Source organism: Rhipicephalus sanguineus, chromosome 6 (genome assembly GCF_013339695.2).
Source record: "Rhipicephalus sanguineus isolate Rsan-2018 chromosome 6, BIME_Rsan_1.4, whole genome shotgun sequence".
NCBI lineage: Eukaryota > Metazoa > Arthropoda > Arachnida > Ixodida > Ixodidae > Rhipicephalus > Rhipicephalus sanguineus.
The window spans coordinates 140,801,678-140,821,213 of record NC_051181.1 but is presented as its reverse complement, the minus strand read 5'-3'; the positions used below and the strand labels follow the sequence as shown (position 1 = coordinate 140,821,213).

General features: G+C 46.1%; 1 protein-coding gene across 1 annotated transcript in view; it reads right to left on the bottom strand.

The window, feature by feature from the left end:
- Positions 1–19,395, bottom strand: part of LOC119397606 (tubby-related protein 4) — a 167,294-nt gene extending 147,899 nt beyond the window's left edge. The window contains exon 1 of the mRNA XM_037665030.2: positions 18,551–19,395. Within this exon, the coding sequence (XP_037520958.1) occupies positions 18,551–18,811 (261 nt within the window). The 5' untranslated portion in view covers positions 18,812–19,395. The remainder of the gene's footprint in view (positions 1–18,550) is intronic.
- Between the last annotated feature and the right edge of the window lie 141 nt (positions 19,396–19,536).

Sequence of the window (19,536 nt, the reverse complement as noted above, 5' to 3'; positions counted from 1 at the left end):
AAGATTATAAAGGGCGCGTTCAATTCGGGACGTTTTAAACGGAAGCCGAGCGTAAAACGTATTGTGCATTAACTTCATTCGTTCATATTCAAGCGTAACACGAGAAAATGAAACTAACCACGGAATACTCGAGCTACGGGAAGATTGCTTAAATGCGAAAGCCTAGTCGTCATTCAGTTTCGTCGATTGTCCGCAATTATGTACAATGCTTTATAACTGAAGCTACTGACTTTGAATAAAGTGTCACGGACGAAGTTGCATAAAAAATAATTGGGGATCGAAATTGTTTTGCTTTATTCAGATGGCTAGCTTAGAAACAAAAGCCTCGTAAGAAAGAAAGAAAGAAAGAAAGAGGAAAGAAAGAAAGAAAAGAAAGAAGAAAGAAAGAAAGAAGAAAGAAAGAAAGAAAAGAAGAAAGAAAAAAAGAACGAGAAAAAGAAAGAAAGAAAAGAAAGAAAGAAAGAAAAAAGAAAAAAGAAAGAAAGAAAGAAAAGAAAGAAAAAAGAAAGAAACGAAAGAAAGAAAGAAGAAAGAAAGAAAGAAAGAAAGAAAGAAAGAAAGAAAGAAAGAAAGAAAGAACATTAAAGGCGGAAAGGTTAACCAGGTTAATTGTCCGTTTGGTTAATCTGCACTGGCGGACGAGATAACGGCAGAAGACGTAAAGGCAAAAGAAAAGAAAATAGAACGTATCCGCACACTACAGTAACGCAAGCGCAGTTTCAGCTACTCAGACTAGACTGGAGGCTGTCCTATATTGCGGGCCCGACATCATTCCAAAAGATCTTTGCAAAAGGCCAGGAACAAAGAGAGGCTAAAGTCGGACTCTGGACATTCGTTAGAGACGCCCAGGTAAAGACAGTATTAGCGCTTTCAGATAACATCTATCCTCGTGGCCTTGTACATCGCGCTCTGACGCACACGCCTGATATCTTCTTAGCCTTCTTTCCAATTCCTTTAACTATTTTTTGTGGTTGTTGTCATTGTATCTCCAGGTATTCAAGCCTCTTGCTCTACCGTTGCTTTATCTCGCTGAAATAAGCTTAAGACGTCTGAAAATAGAAACGAATTTCGCGAGAGCCCAGTCTATGGCGACGCATTTTTTTTTCTCTCTTCTTTGTTTCGCAATCGGAGCGCTGCGCAGGCTCTTACAAACGCCTGCGCAGCCGCTCAGCTCTCGGAGCTTTGTGGGGGAACAGACTGTCGCAGTCCCGGCCAAATCTCGCGCCGTTTGCGACAGAGGACTTACGGGCCTGCGATGACCGCCAAGTGCGCGCGGCACACCCTTTTAATACGACTGTGCGACTGAAGCCCCGCCGAGTTCTCTGATCGGCGGGGACGGCTCTCATCTGAGCGGCTTCTTGCAGGTTCGTCGCATGGTGAGCAATTCTTTCCCGCTGAGCTTCGTTCCTGGAATCGAATGTGATGGAACAGAAGTTGTCGTCTTCTTTTCCTCTTTTTTTTTTGTTCGGTTTCCACGTAAAGACCAGCTACGCACATCAACAACGTCTGTAGATAAACGCGTTTGCAGTAATGCCACCGCATCTCAATCCGTGTTCGTGATGCTTTCAATAAACTAAAAAAAAGAAGAAGAAACATTGACTTTGATATACGTCGCGGTCATAGATTGAGATGGCAATGTGAAATAACTAGCCAAGGATCAGTTGGCGCGTTTTTCGAAGAAAGTTAACAGCGCTTAAGGCATGATGGCTACGATGCTGATGCTGATTACGTTGCTGCTGCTGCTGCTGATAACGATTATGACTGTGATTCTTTTTTACCCTTCGTACGCACCCACAATGGGGGATAGGCAACGAACCGGTTGGCGCACTGAAAAAATAATACCAATAATAAATAAAGAATACGAGACATTTAACAATATATAGGTGGATGCATGTCTGTTTTCTTTTCTTTATTTTTTTTTCATTGTTTCTCACCGCAATCTATGTTAACTCTGTTTGTTAAAACAGGGCTAGTGCACACGAAATGCTTTCTAGCTAAAGCTACCTGTAAGGGTACAACTTCAATCAATCCTGATGCTCGACACATCACTCGCGAAACCCGCTGGTTAATAGCGTCACGGGGCCGTGACGTCGACGAAGGCAACAGTCGGCGTGTCCAAAAGATGAAACTCTTTATTTGGCTGAACTTGTGGCCGGGACCGATCGCTGATAGCGGTGAAGAGAGCGTCGGCCGTCGAAAAACTGACCAGCGGTCAAGCGTGTTGGATTTTATAAGTGTGCTATCGAAGACTCCATCGTTATCGCTGGTGGCAGCGTATTCTCTCGAAGAAACTAGACTATTTGCGTTTGATCTAAAACGGATTGATCGGATTGATCTAAAACAATCTTGAAGCTTCTGAAACATCGCGGCGCGGTCTGCGCGGAGCGTTGCAAACGATCTTTGCGGGTGAAGCCCGAATACATCAAAATAACATGCGTGGCAGTAGCAAAGCATGCTGAATATATTTTTTTTAATTCAGCTCCGAAGTCGAATGCTACGCTAGCTGTTAATATAGGTGCGCAGTTGCTCATTTTTAGTACGCCTACGAATTGTTCCATGTATAGGATCTCAAGTGTTATTCTCAACTTTCTTGCTGCATGGTTTATTCAACAGACGAGGTTTCCTTGTTTGTTGAGTGCAAAATTAAAAGAGAGTAAACGATGCCGCTATACGGTGACATGACTGCTTCCTTCACTTACTTAAACTCCTTCGATCGGTGTAACGATCGCGTTTGACAAATACTAACCAAAACGCAAATACCACAGCGCTACATTAGGTGTTCCTTCGTGCGTAACATTGTAGACCCTTTCCTAATTGTTCTCTGCTTTACCCATTCCCCGCTCACCCTTTTTATTTTAATTTGCATATTTTTTACACTTCTGTACGCAATGCAGTAACGCCACTCCTTGAAAGAAAGGAAGTGGTTTGAACGTTGGACGACTGCGTTCGAGGTGTCTTCTATACCCTTTAGCTTTTCCTATTGTCTCTTTCGTCACCCCTCTTAATGAAGAGCTTCTAAAGACAAGCCGACTAATTGAGTGCGCACTCGCACTCCAGCAGCTCCTGGGGACAAAGGACAGCTAATTTGTATCGAAGCAAGTTCAGACCCCGACACTCCCATCCATCTTGACTCTGACGGCGTTCTCCGGAGAAGTACTTCGTCGCTTTAGCTCTCATTCATTTTCTTTCGCGCAGTTTTCTACGGCCATTGAGATTGTATAACTAGACACGCTCGGAGCAAATAACCCGAAGCGGGCAAACACCACGTTCTGAAAGAAGGTAGCCCGCGGCGAATAAACACGCCGTTCCAACCTTGATTCACGGTGTCGAAACATATAGAGGCGTGAATTCAAAAGGGCTAAGCAGCTATGGTCTTAATTACTTAACGCATTACTTTCACTAAGTTGAACATTCTCGCAAAATATGCCCTACCTAAATGCTGGAACCACGTGCGACGAGGTTATAGTAAGTTGCGAAACGTTCGCTGAACGATAGCGATATTGGTCATAGTAACAGTGGTTAGAAAGTCGACTGAAGAAAGCGCTAACCATCGAGGACATTGGCGGGATCACTTCGCATATATGTTACGTTTACTTGTGTTTTAGGGGCGAAGCTCCTTTAAGGCGGCACCCGTTCGTCCCTCGTAGTCGTAGTCGTAGTGCGTAACCAGTCTTACGCTTTGACCTCCAAGGTGGTGCCGGTGGGAGATTTTTCCTGTGCGTTGTTGAACAATAAAAAATTCGCAGCGGTAGCTAAAAGCCGACTTCTTCTGTCTCTCATTCCCATTAGCAGCCATTCTTTACCTCCAAGGTAGTGCCTGGTGAGATTTCTCCTGTGCGTGATTAAACAATAAAAATTTTGTTCAAAACGCCGTTGATTGATGAAATAAACCAACGAAAGACGCCAGATGTTTTGTAAAAGCAAAACGGAAGAACGCCAGATGTTTCTAAAGCAAAACGAAAAGACGCCAGCTGCTTAACGAAAGACGCCAGATGTTTTCTAAAGCGATGGTTTTCTAAACAATGAAAATTCACAGCGTACATGTAAAATTAAAGTGAGCTGCAAGTCGTCATAACTCATCGAACCTTTAGTATAAACGCGCCCTATCTCACGTCGGTGATGATGTACTGGGCAGAATTCACGGAAGATTCACGGTTTACCGATGAACCTCCGCAGCTTCGCCCACTCATCATCATTCACTCCGTGGATATGCTGTGTTTTCTTATCCTCGTAATCCTGATGAAAAATATTTGTAAGGAAAGCAACTGCATGGTTGCTGCTCTGACCATAAGTATCGTTGTCGATAGTTTGGTTCCAGCAAAATTCTTTGTTCAGAGGCTACTAGTCACGCTTACATAGTTGAGGATATGCAACCTTCCTACGTCATGAATGTATAGCCGACGCACACACACACAAACTAATGTGTTTACTCGCTAGTAATGCGTGCGCGTCAATCGTACATGCGAATTTCTTCCTTCGCGTCTTGGTTATCGGAGCACAAAGAACACAGCGAAGAACGCTGAGATGTTACGCATAACAGCTTGTGCAAGAGATGCTAATATATATAGTCAAATCTCGTTACAACGAACACCACATTAACGAACATTTCAAATTAACGAACTTTTAAGAAATCCCGTGCCGACTGCTCATAGTTTCAATGTAAAAATATTTCACTACTACGAACTTCAGAATAACGAACATTTCAGAATAACGACCGTTATTTAATTCCCGTGTAATCTTAACAACACCCCAGTACTACGAACTTATATCCCGAAATGCGAGGATTCTTCGATTTCAGTGTATCGGGCATGGCAGTCGGAGCTGTAAGGTAGCAGACGACGCAGCGCGAAGAGCGGATGCCCTCCCGCTAAAACCTGAGATGGCACGGGAGGAGAAAGACGCAGGCGGAGAACTTTTTTTTTTTTCCCTTCGTTGCGGAATGGTTGCGGAGGGCGACAACGCATCAGGTTTTGTAAAGGCCCAACTGCATGCATAGCACGCGGCTTACGAGCGAAGGCGGCTGCGACAAACGGGCTCCGTCGCGCTGCTCGATTGAAAACTATTGCGCGCACGCAGGCAAATTCCGAAAAAGAATTACAGAGTAGATGAATGACAACATGCCAAATTTATTAATGTCTTGTTTGAGATAAAGATGCCATAAAAGCGTTTCGGGACTTCCTTTTTTCGCAATCTTATGTTTAACCGCGGCAGTAGTATCTGCTGTGATCCCATGGGGCGCCCGGAAGCGTACGCTGCCTACGCTACGTCGCACTTTGCAAACTGCGTTATGTTGGGGTTAGTCCACGAGGCGCATCTCGACAACGTTTCCTCTTGCTGTCATAGAACGTTTAAGAAAAGCCGCAGCGCCTCACATCGTTGCTTCGCAGGGAGAAGGGCTACCTCACACGACGACGATGTTGACATTGCAGCAAGCTACCACCAATGCAGCAAGCTACCACCGAAACATCAAAACGAACCGTCGATCATAAATAACGACAAAATACGGCCGCTGCCTCGCTCTCCGCGTGAGATGGGGCTGTAAAGAAGGTAGTCTATAACTTGCATTCCTTGAAGTACGCGCCGATTGGAAGCATCACGAGCAAATTGCAACCGAAGCAAGGGTCAGAGATGCTGCCATGTTGTTGGATATCGTCATGCTCACTTCCGGGCGACAAGCGATGTTTTCTGGCTTTCCAGAAACCTGGATGCCTTTCGTGCTTTTCGCGCTTGGCCAGTGGTCAGAACGACGGTCCGTTCGCGTTATCAGCGCGATCAGCCAGCCGTGTGGAATCGGAAATAGCATCGTTTCGCGATTGCACCCCTGCGACAAGCGACGGCGATGGATGGCCCTCCGCGACAGCAAATCCTGTCGGCCGTCGCTCAAAACTCGCGTGCATGCAGTTGGGCCTTAAAGGATTGCAGCGATGACATGGACGACGATGTCACGGTAGCACCCGAAGATCGCGACGAGTCCGTGTCGGCCACAGATGCGTTGGACTACTTGAGGAAACTCCGCATATTCATAGAAAAAAGCGGAACAGCGACCGAAGCGGCGGATAAAAATGCGGACGGTCTAGAATCGTTCGTGACGCAGAGTTTGTGCTGCACCCATCAAAAAATGATCACGGACTATTTCAAATAAACGTGCCTTGTCTGACGTTCACGTGTGCATTGTTGTGAGAAACGAGTTCAAGGACGTACCGTTGCAAAGGTAGGGCGTTTGCGTTACTGAAATTCTATTGTTATGGTAAATTTTTGGGCTTTCACTATAACGACCTTTCAGAATAACGAACATTTTTCCGCGGTCCCTGAAGTTCGTTATACCGAGATTTCACTGTAAATCATGTCGCACCTGAACGTGGTTGCACAGATGCGCCAAGAAAGGCTGCTGTCGCAGTTTACTCTCATGGAGGAGAGTCCCTGGAAACATGGAAGCGCAAACAGCTCGGAGAAACTTCGGGAGATTGGGGTAAAGAAAGCCAACGAAAAAAACAAGAAGAAGCAGCGAAGGCGACCTCCGAAGCAAGAAGAGAGGACTAAAACCGACGAAAATGAAAGCTGCACAACATGAATGTTTCTCGGGAGACATTCTTCCTTGGGAAACGAGGATGGGTTGGCCAAAAGAGAGGCTCGGAGATGGGCAGAGACATGTCCACACAGGCAATGCGTAGGATAAACATGACTGGACATGAAACAGGGAGACATCAAAGAAAATAAAAACAGCAAGGACAAGTTATACGAAAAGCAACATTGACGCCTTCCGCGGCTTGCCCGGAGGCGTCGCTGCGAGCACTGCGGCAACACGGCTGCGAGCGCGTGCGAGCGTTGTTTGTGCGTGGAGGCTTGTATGTCTTGTGCGTGCACGCGGCGTGCGCGAGAGCGGGAAAGAGAGAGCCTGTAGGGAGAAATCCCGCGGGCCATCTCGTTGGTTTTGTAAGAGCTATAGGGTCCGGCCAGCTCTTTCAGGTGCATTCAGGGGGCGCGCGTGCCAAACCAATCTACTCTGGTCCCCTGTCGGCCGGATAGCCGGGCGGTTTGTCCTGGAGAGGTACGATGGAAGTGTGCTCACGCCTTGCGCAAACAGCCGGACTCGTCTCTATAGCTGGACGCTGCAGCGCGGACTGCGTTGTCCGCCTGCTGATGGCTTCCTATTTTTCTGTTATCCTTTTCTATATTATAGCACTCGGCAGCCGCAGTCGATTTCCCCTCCCGCGCCCAATTCGCTTTTCGTATTCTCGTTCCCTTCTCTACTTTTTGTTGCGTCGATGTTTGCGGGTGTATAACTTATTTCGTATACGCAGTGCGGCACTCCGTGATACCGACGCACTCCATTACAGAAGCTGTTTTCTGTCCGGTTCACCTGTATGAAATATTTTTCCACCTTAGGTAGGTCGCCTGCAGTGGACACGAAATGGTTGAGAAATGCACGGGTCTCGCAGGAGTTCTGGCTCGTTCCTGCGGGACGGTGACTTGTGTGTTGACTTCGCTTACGTATACATTTAACACTTATGTTCGTGTTTCCTCATTTTTGTTTTTTGTTTTCTTGTTTCCTATTCCCATCGTCTTCTTAAGAATCTTTTCTCTCTCTTTCTCTCTCTCTCTCGCTATCAACGGAAAAATGATGAAAAATTATGCAACCATGTACTGAACGCAAGACATAAAAGCAACCGCCTTCAGTACCGCGCCGAATGAATCAGAGTCGACAGAGTATGTGAACGAGACATCAGGTATATTTGCATGCAGCGCGGCTGCGGCTAAGTATCGTAATCGAAAAAAAAAGCGGCTTCTCGTCTAACTAACTGATCGTTTAATGAGACCTAACAGACAAGTTATATGAAGGGTATATGAAGTTATATGAAGGGTATCGGTGCAGTCGCTAGCTTGCGCAAGTTTTTCCCGCCGACATCCCTCTTTGTTACAGACGCGGCTTGGCATATGTACTGGGTCAGAGCTTTATCAGTTGTGCAATCTCGCCATTTCCCACAGGCTCGATATGTTACAAAACTGACGCGATGATTGGTTTCGAAATACACGATGCGTCGTATCACCTACGGACAAACTGCTGAACTGACGAACGTATAAGATAGTTACCGTGAGAAACGCGACAGAGAGATAACAGAAAAATGAAAAAAAAAATATCCTGCCTGATTTCGACTATTACAGCGTCGCAGGATGTGGCCCATATCTCTGTCCCTTTCGTTAGCAATACCGCTAATCGTGTAACCGTAATAGTCATCTATCAGTATGTAAACCTCTGTCCTTACAAATACCGTCATGTCTTCCATACGTTTCTTTTTGTGTGTGTGTGTGTGTGTGTGCAAGGGTCTGTCATTCGTCGCTTCTGTTACGGTAATCTTCTTAAGCTCGTTAGTTCAGTAGCGTGTCTCTAGGTGATCCAGCGCTTCGTACATTACCAAACCAGTTCTCACGTCAACACATCGTTACCGAAAAACGTCACCGAGTCACAATCATTTCTTGTTTTCTGTTTGACGTCCTCGATATTATGGTACCACAGCAAAAGCATAAGAAACAAAAATAACTGAGGTTTAATTCTTGTAAACATAGTTCTCACTAGCGAAATGTATGTTTGGCTTGGTTTAGCAAAGTCTGAGCACACAGTGTTAGATAATTTTCGTCTGGTCACGTGGTATCGCATTGCAAGGCTTCGAGCGAGCGCAGCTGCGGCGCCTCTCCACTGCGGATCACGTGGCGTGACGTCACGCCTGCCACACTAGCGGCTGAGCGCGAGCCGCCAGAGCAGCTCCCAAGGTCATTCGACGAGATTAATGACCTTGGTAGACATGACGTAGTAGAGCTTTCGCTCTGAAATAATGCGCAAATGATCCACTCGGACATTGCACAGGGGACTAAATCGGGTAATTAATAGTTCTACACAGGCAAGTAATGGGTAATTTGAAAGAGCCACTCCAGAAAATGCGATAGTTATCCGAAATTCGCGCGACAACAGTAACCAAGGAACCGTATTTGTTATTGTTTTCTTCTGCGATATGCAGTTCTAAAAAATGCACGTCATTGTGTATAATAAGGCACGGGCTATTTTTTTATACCGCTGACCGGTGGCTCCCGAGATACCGTGTCACACGCGCCATTTTGATATTGAGAAACTCTATACGCCCCGCCGCAGAAGCCACCATTAGACCACGGACTGTAATCGCGCAAGCCGTGGCCTGAATTCGGGTTATTTCACGCGTGAGTCGATACCGTATACGTGTAATGTGCGTGTGTGACGTGACCGCCAAGCGGGCAGCCACGCCACTACGGCGTCGACGCGACGCGGCGCTTTTGCTGCGACGGGCCGGAAAATTCGCGCCGAAAATAAAATCAGCGCCGCGCCGGCGCTTCGTCTCTGCAGCGGCTATGCCTCCATTACGCGGTGTCGATCACCGCCCTGTGAACGCGAAATGAGAAAGTGATGATCCCGTGGCGTGCGGCGCAGTTCTCGCGCAGGCTCCACTAACACAAAGCGTCCCGCGGCGAAGTGTATATATATATACCATGGGTAATTTCATTCTTTCTCGCGGTCTTAATGTGCACTGAGAGAAACTGGTTTGATTAACTCCTGGGCCCTGCACTTTCTTTCTGCACAAATATTTTGCGAGGCTGTTGTAAATACTCATCGATTAACAGAGGAGTTTGCGGTCTCGCACCAGAGGAAAAAGAGACATATTTAATATTTGAACAGATCTCGAAGCGAACCAGCGTTGAAGGGCTCCCCAAAAACCGCTAGCATACAAAGAACGGGTGCGTTATTAGGAAGTTTGAGTATAGTGTTCGTAGCGTTAGCGTTCGTTGAGTACGATGCGCTATTTTCGTCCCTTAACGTGGGTACCCAAAAGGATAGCGTACGACGCATGCGCAGTGGCGACAAGTGCTAACGAAAAGCTCTGCGTACCCTATAGTCTAGAACTGCCTATTCTCTCCTATAGCGTTCCCGTCTTTTCGGCACAATTCTTGATGATCACGGTCTATTCACGCGATGTCATGACGAAATAAGCTCGAGGTTGGTCTACGCATACAAGAGGGATATCAGTAGCGAATTGTTTCCTATCCTGCTTTGCCGTGCAGTCGCACGCCCGTTCTGTCTTGTCTCGCATGACTATCACGCGCTGTCAAGCGATTTCACATCGTTTTGTGCGTTTTCGACTGCGCGAGCGGAGATAACAGCGTGCAACCAAAAAGTGCGAAATCCTTATAGGCTCAACACTTTGTGATAATGTTGTCCACGTGTATTATGAAGAAATAAGTGGCGAGGAGAATACAGTGCTCGTAGGAAGAGTAGCGAAGGCGACAATGAACCCACTCTCTCGCCTTTGAACTCGGGGTGGTTTAGGGGCCCTTTAAGAAAGGCTCACAAGACAGCCGCTGAACTCATAACTACAGAAAACCATTTTTCACATTTTATAACCTTGCCTAACCCAACTGGAGCCTGACTGGAGATGCTGTGACCAAGCCGTAGCCAGGAATTTTTCTCGGGGGGGGGGGGGGGGGGGAACTTGCTGAAAACCTTGACTATTTGAGAAAAACACCTGTTTTCATTATTTATTTATTTATTTATTTATTTTTGGTAAAAACACCTACTTCGGCAAAATTTAGGAGGGGGCTACGGGCCTGGCTGTGACGTATTTAATGAAGAGCGCCTGGGGCAATCACACCTTCTATATATGAAACAACTGCGTGACACATCTGTGGAAGATGTATAGCGCAAATAAATAATCAACGTATTCGTATAGTAAAAGTATAAAGGAAAGCTAGAATACAGCTTGCGTCAGCCGTTATGTGCAGTCGGCGTCAAAACTTTAGACACCATTAGGTCTGAGAAAACTCTGAATTTTCCAGCAATTTGTGACTGTATTCGGTCGAACTGCACAGTGCGGGTTGTTAGCGCGTTCTAGAGCAGGCCGGAAATCTAAATTCAAGACTGCCTTCCGAGGCAGCGGGAATACTCCGCTTTGTGTTGTGCCCCGTCGTCCTTAAACTTTTGAAGCTTACTCATGATGGTGAGTCACTAAAGAGCTTTACTATCATGTATCACTTACTATACTTTACTATATCATACCAATTATGTTCATACATTATGTCGTATCGCTGTTTTTGCTGGTGTATTCATTTTGGCTTTTGGTAAGAACTGCACGATGGTTTTCGGTCACCTTTGTTGTACTACATAACTAAGTTACTTTTTGTCCGCAAAGTCAACAAGGAACGCGTAGGTATAATTCCGCAGTGTAGGTCACAATATGGCCATAAAAATATGTTAAGAACGTTACTTGTATTGATTTACAACATAAGACTATACACGTAATATGTACTATTGCCGTGATGGTGTCTTTTCTGTAATGTCATTAATTGAATAATGCTCTAAGCTTTCTCAGTCCAGTTGTCGCTGCCCATTTCGAATGACTGATATATAACTCGTTTAAATTGTACAACTTTGAAGCTTTAAGCGTTTTGGTATGCGTCTTTGCTTTAATTGATTATCATGTCTTAATGTTAATGTTAATGTTTCGTTGCATGCTTGTTGTCTTGGCAGGCAGCTGAATGTGCCATTTCATTTTAGAAAATCAACGTATGATTAAAGAATAAAATAAAAAAAACGAAAAACGCCACGTGATTTGCTCTTCACCCGTTTCCTTAAATAATCGCTTTTATCGGTTCGGTTTCAGTTTCAAAGATACGAAACAAAGAAAAATGGCCAATTTCGCGTGCCTTCCTGGGTGGAATTTGGAGCACTCGTCGACACCAAAAAATCTAACGCTCACGCCCGTATCTCTGAAGTGGATCATCATAGACATCAAGTCACAGTGGAGGGTATATATTGGATCCGTTCGTCGGGGCATTTTCGTGCATGCGATAAGTTGCGGCGCCACCGACTCTCGAAAGACGTGGTCATAAACAAGTGACGCGGCGTTATCTAGCGCGGAGCGCCGAATGATATACCTTCGATGTGTCCCCGCACAGTGTGTTCCATACAGCGGTCACGCAGAGGAGGATACTGGCGCATGTACCGATCACTTTCGTCAGATGTGGACGTTTCTTTTGTTCTTCTTGCATAATTGAAGGCAGCAGTAGCGGCGGGTACGTATGTACCCTCGGCTGCGGGCGGGGCGGACGACTCGGTCCGACGTGTGCCGCGCCCATCCTGTGACAAGCGCGCTGCGAGCTGTCGCGGCCTCGCACACACAAGACGGGGCTTCGCACGCGGCGTGCCACTCGGTGCTGTCAGAGACATTGTCGCACTACTGCCGCAGCACCGTCATCATCGCCGCTGACGTCACAGATAGAGAAAGGATTCTTTCATAATTGAGAGCACGGTGTACGAAAAAAAAAAAACGCTAACAAAGAAATCTCCGGTCTCGATAAACAACCACGATGATCGATTGTGTAGAGGAACGTCCGCATGTGATTGCTGAGAATAAATTAATGGCAGCGTGAGACGAGAAATTAAAGTATGTCAATTAATTGAGTCGCTGTTTTCTAGGCTTAATCACGCTTCAGTAGATCTTTTTTTTCAGGTCACCGTGACACACATATATTATAAGTGCACAGCCCATACACTATCGACTGCAAAACGTTAAGGGACATTAACGTCATCATCATTATTATTAACAGCAGCATCTTATTTTTTTGCACTGCAGGACGAAAAGTTCTCCCTATGATCTCCAATTTTACTTGTGCTGCGCAAGCTGATTCTATTTTATACCTGGGATCGTTACGGCATCTGGCGGAGCACATCTCAACCACGCGCTTTTTTCTACGTGGCCTCAGAGATCTGCTTCGGCAGCGCGACGAAACAAAAGGTTAACTCAAGGTACGCGAACACCGACATGCGAGTGCCACTGCCGGACACCTAAGCTAGAGATTAAAGTCGCCTCCAGTATTTTTTTCTTGTTATTTCTTCCTTTATGTCACTATTTGTATGTCACTCTCTCTCTCTCTCTTATATTAAAGCCCACAGATACAGACACGCTATCTATTGACCCGTGCAAGGAACGTCCATCAAACGTTCCTGCAATCGATGCCTTTGGGAGTGTCATATGAAACTTCGAGATTGGCACTCCGAACGGTAACCTGAGAGACAGGTGTGGATAAAGCGAGTTGTGCAATCACAGCCAGCAACTTCGCTCGACAGCAGAAGGGCGTTTGCTTCGTAGACTAAATGGACTTAGTGCCACTTGTATGGAGGCTTTGTTTTCAGCTCAAGACCTATATATAGGAACGGCAACAAAAAAGCAACTGAGCACATTTCGCAGTCACCTTTGCCATTTTTACAGCACTGCGCAACGACGCGCTGAATTGACAGTGTAAGTACAGAAGGCGACGTGAGGTCAGTTGATTAAAAATGAAATCCGCGATATCACGTCAGGGAATCGACCTTTATAATCAGCTTGCTTCTACTAACATTGAATTAAAAAATAGTCATGTGTCTCATTTTTGCAGCACGAAAATTGCACTTGCACAGAATGAAATGAAGCCGAGCGTCATTACTGTAACAATCAGTGAAAAGGAAACAACACGACTTTTTCAGACGGGGACAATAGTAAGGGGAACACGCGGTTTCCTTTTCACTATGCAGAACCAGCTAGTCGAAAGCTTGACTTTACTAAGTAAGAATTACCCGCCGCCGTGGCTTAGCGACAAAAGCGTTGCGCTGATGAGCACGAAGGTGCGGGTTCGACTGCCGGCCACGGCGGTCGCATTTCTTATGGTGGCGAAACGCGAAAACGGCCTTACACTCAATAATCGTGTATTGGTGGGCTGCTTTGAGCAGCATATGGAGGATGAGCGCTGAATTGTCACGAAAAAATAATGTGTATAATGTGAATAATTGTTGGGGTTTAATGTCCCAAAACCACGATATGATTATGAGGGACGCCGTAGCGGAGGGCTCCGGAAATTTCGACCACCTGGGGTTCTTTAACGTGCACCTAAATCTAAGTGTACACGGGCCTCGAGAATTTTCGCCTCCATCGAAAATGCGGCTGCCGCGGCAAGGATTCGATCCCGCGACCTTCGGGTCAGCAGTCGAGTACCTTAACCACTAGAACACCTAGGGCGGGTGTGTCACGAAAAAAGAAGAAGAAAAAAAGAAACGTGGATAGTAAGGACGGCTCACTTGAAACGTTTTAATGAAGCAAAAAGTTCCCGCGCACTAAATAATACTGGCACCTTGTTAGATGTTTAAAGAGTGTTTGGTTTTAAAATAGCTTGTACCGTCAAGTTTGAGGTGCCAGATCGAATCTTAGGTAGCAGGGGCGTAGCCAGAAATTTCTTTCGGGGGGGGGGGGGGGGGGTCAACCATACTTTATGCATGTTCGTGCGTGTGTTTGTATGTGCGCGTGTATATATACGCAAGCAAAACTGAAAACTTTCGGGGGAGGGGAAGTATGAACCCCCCCCCCCCCAACCACCCCCTCTGGCTACGCCCCTGTTAGGTAGGAATAAATGCAATTTTCGTGGTTAACGGCTTATCGCTCGAAGTGGCATCGATGATGTCTACCATCAGCCTACGAAAAAGTGCAATAAGTAAGTTTGCGAAGCTCTCGCTGAGAAATTCTTGTATCTCATATTTCTATGCCCATCAGGGGATCAGCGGCGCCTTTTCTCAGCGCGCCTGTTGTGACTCTTTCTATTGGGTGTAAGAAAATTTTCTTCTGGCCGTAAAGATAAGGGTGCCTACCACGATCCTACCTCGTGGGCCAACTGAACACCCCTAATGGCGTAAATGTTTTGAGAGTGCACCACAGAAAAGAGAAAAACATATTTATCTTTATTGGTAAATTACTCTTACACAACGTGCAACACTCTTCGCCGCTATAAAGGTCTGATAAGCCAGAAAATACTTTTAAGAAAAGAACAGACGCAGTCTCCAACTCCATGCCCGAATTTGCCGTGACATTTTCGCGGCGCCTGTTAGAGCTGCTTTAATTTTTTGTTGTTAAATGTGAGCTGTTGTGATATTCGAATGGATACAGAGACTAAACATAAACAGTCTTGTGAATATTCGCTGCGCGACAGTGGGCTAACGATTAAAAAAAAAAAAACTTTAGGAGACGTCAAGCTGGTGTGTCGGCACTGGGGTATCGCGAATTACAAAACAATAAAAAGGAGGTGAGGGGAAGGACTTGAGCTTCATTCATTTTAAGGTAAGACTTCTCACCGCGCAATTCTTCGGAATATAGCTTTTAAATACTTCTTCAGCTTGAACTGATTTAGCTTTAATTATTGGGTTTCTATATATCTACTTCTCTAGTTCTAAGATAAGGTCCCCAAAAATTTCTTGTGTAACACAATATCTTACCCTTACTTCATATATCCTAATTTCACATATCCTGAAGTACCAAAGACATTGTAGAACATCGCCATCACTGCTGAGATCATATCAGTAAAGCAAAATGCTGGTGTAGCCCGTAAACGCACGCGACTAAAGACGAAAGCGACACATAGTGGGCGTTCTTGTATCGCAAAAATTTCCATTTTTACGAACGGTATTGATCGCGCACGAGGCGCTTTAAATGCAAAAGAAATTGGGATCACAGGAGCACACTCTTAGAAATGAAGCATGACGCTGCATGGGCCAACTTGGTATACTCGCGCAAGCGTTCTGAGGATACCTGGTTGAACCAGTCACCGTATTCCAATCGGTTATGGGAAATTTTGTTGAGAAGCATTTCGAAAAGAGATTGCAGTAATTCCACGAATCACGAGTGTTCGTTTCGTTCCGTCTTGGATCTTGAAACTGCAACGTCGAGTAGACTTGATAGGCCCCGCCTTTTTCAGTATCTCACGGCGCATGCGATATTGCCATAGTGGAAAAAACCCGAAACGTTTTGGTATGGTCTAGCACTGCCTTAGATCTCAGACGCCTTTGTTCTGACGATCCCAGTCTTCCCAGATCAAGATGCAAAGCTCCGACGAAAACGAAAAATGCGGATTGGTCGTTCCACACCTGATGTTCGATGCGCGGCAAACGCAGAAAGAGAAAACCAGGATCTCGGAAGTACCACTGTAACATGTTAATTTCGCATCCTATATTAAGCACGATTTCGCTCATTCCATCGTGTATCTTTGCTTACTTGATTGTGAAGTGTCGTCCACCGCAGCTAGAATAGTACCTAAGCAAGCTTGCTCGGTAAAGGGCTCTTCACTGCATGACTTACAAGCACTAGAAGAAGCCTAACCTCCATATTATATTGACGTTTTATGTCAAGCTTTGCACACACACACACGCACACACACACACACACACACACACACACACACACACACACACACACACACACACACACACACACACACACACACACACACATACATACATACATACATACATATATATATATAGACAGACAGACAGACAGACAGACAGACAGACAGACAGACAGACAGACAGACAGACAGACAGACAGACAGACAGACAGACAGACAGACAGATAGACAGATAGATAGATAGATAGATAGATAGATAGATAGATAGATAGATAGATAGATAGATAGATAGATAGATAGATAGATAGATAGATAGATAGATAGATAGATAGATAGATAGATATAGATAGATAGATAGATAGATAGATAGATAGATAGATAGATAGATAGATAGATAGATAGATAGATAGATAGATAGATAGATAGATAGATAGATAGATAGATAGATAGATAGATAGATAGATAGATAGATAGATAGATAGATAGATAGATAGATAGATAGATAGATAGATAGATAGATAGATAGATAGATAGATAGATAGATAGATAGATAGATAGATAGATAGATAGATAGATAGATAGATCTCGAGGGTGTTCTTGTTGTAAGGTGTTGAGTTTTCTATCAATTAAAAAAAAAACTCAATAAGACTTCTCCCGGCTTTCATATATACTTTTTGTTGTTTTTCTCATTCTACATTGATCTTATTGTTACGAAGAAATCATTCTAAACTAGATATTCACATCAAGCATCGCTTAGACACAATGCCTTTTGTAGTTTCCAAGCGTAGTAAAATGTGAACGGTAAGAACTTTTTCAAAAGAAAAATCAAGCAAAAAGGGACTCCGCTTAATACTGTTAGTGTAAAAGTATGACGCCAGTGAAAGGGCTACACTTTGCAAAAGCACGCTACGTGGCGCGTGCAAGCAACTGATATGTACATGCTCGAAGCATGGTCTACATGCTTCACAATAACTTTCTGCGCACATCCAATGAAAATGGCACAAAATACGCAGTTACATATCGATTTTTCTCTTATCGTTGCGTACCTATAAATGCGAGGACATCATTTCAGCGAAGTGCTTGAAAAGCTTTCTCTCCTTGTGAACTGTCATTCAAGAAAGTTGCTGAAGAACTAGCGTCACGTGGGCAGTGTTAACCTGCAGTGACGCATCGGCTTAGATAACAATTTTTATTCGAGATTATAGAGCCCCAAGCATGGTTTAGCGAGCACGATCCCAACAGCGCATTCTTTAAGATTGCACGTAACACAGCAGCGTTAAATTTGTGTTGAGTCGTAACGCTCGAAAGTAGACATACGACAGGCGTATGAACCTCTGGCACGGTGATCTAGGGGCCGCGAATAGGCCGTGTTTCCGCGGTTTTGCTCAGGTTTCTCATTATTGCGGCGCAGCATAACGAGAAGCCAACTTAACGCGCGGCCCTCAATTTTCACATTAAAATGAGGAAAAGTTGAGTTATTTGGTAAGGATTCGTCTTAAGAAGAAGGTAGACGTATAAACACGAACACAGGGGAAGAGGTCAAGGCGTTTTTGATGTCTTGACCTCTTCTACTGTGTCCGTGTTTGCACGCCTACGTTCTTTTAAAATGCAACTTGAAAGAACGTGAGCTTGAACATGTTGGTACTCCATATTAACAACCTATAGCGCACAAAAGGAACAATACACAGAGGTACGACACAGAGCTGTGTCCGCATCGCACCTCTGTGTCTTGTTCTCTTTGTGCGCTATAGATAGCTTGCACGTGACGTCATGGGCGCTGCTTCTGAACGTACTTGCACTCCACGATGACGGTTTTCATGACAAACAACCTGCGGTTAACCTGCTTCAGTGTGATAACAACGTGGCAGGAACGCCTCTGTTTATGAATAACGAAAGAACCTGCATGTGATGTTTTGATAACATTATTGCGACATCGCAAACGTCGCGTCCTCCCATGTTGTTTCAGTGTCATCAGTGCAAGCCATCTATAGGCGTTAATATTTTGAAGTGTCACTTTAAGGAACGCGTGACTCTCAACTAGATTCTTAATTCAAACGCCTAAAAGCGTTTACTCATGCGCAGCATGATAATCGACCATTTCATTCGTCTTGTCAACCGCGGTTTTGTTTTAGCATTCCTGTACGACGAGAACCGACGTTCTAACACGTCTCGAAGCTGCAAGCACGCGGACGCGCACGTAAACGGCGAAATGCGTGATCACGTCCGATCCGTATGAAACGCACGTGATGCGTAGCGCACGCACTGTGTACTACGTACACGAATGCCACGCGCGCGCGCCGCCCCCCATTCAGGCCGTCTCGCTCACCTCAGACCGGTGTCCGCGAAGGTTGTAGTTTGTGCGCTGAGGGTGCTCGGCCGTCTTGCGGCAGTGGCATGTGGTGAAGGTGACGCCCACGATGCCTCGCGCATTGCCGGACGCCAGCCAGCCGTCCTGGTAGTAGTTGACGCGGTTCAGTCGCCAGCCGTCTTCCTCGGGCAGCTCGTCGGGCACCTTGCCCATCCACGTGAGAGACAGCACCGAACAGTCGGTGCGCGACGACCAACTGCGCTCGAAGTGCAGGTGCATCGCGAAACACCTTCTTCTTCGTCCCGCCGCTCACTTTTGCACGGTCGTCCCCTCAACAACCGGCCGTCTTTCTTCTCCGAGCCGTATTGATCGCGGGCTACTCGCCGGCAGCACGCTAGACGACGAATGCGGCGAGGTTGGCCCGTGCCGCCACCAACGCCGCCGAGTCGGGAGAGGACACGATCGCGTTCCCCCCATCGGGGCACGGAATAAGGCCCGGAAACGCCACGGACCCGCACTCACACACACGCGCCTTCGCGATGCAAACCGACGCACGGAATCCCACCTCTACCACGTTCACGATCGGTAGCAAAGAAGTCAGCTTGGCTTAGACGTACGACTACGGAGCGCGCGGAGTACACTCTTGCGCTGGACGGTGGCGACTTGACCGACGTGGTCGGACGTCATGGTGTCGTCTGAGAAGGCAGGGCGGGGCCGGATCGAGTTGGGTTGTGGTCGTTGTTGTAGTCATTTCGTGAGCGGGGTGTGCCGCTCGCCGCCGGGCCGCATCCCGAGCCAGCGCGACATGCGCCGCGAGTGGGTGCTCGTTGCCGTTATTGGAGAAGGAGCGCACGGCTGAGTTGTGAGGGGAGGGTGGCGCGAGCGAGCGCGCGCCGCGAATCCGAAAATCGAAACCGCGACTGTGTCGCCTTCCTGTGGGGTAGGAATGAACAATCTTGTGAAACAATGCATTTGCATAGTTATAGCATAGTAGTATAAGGTCT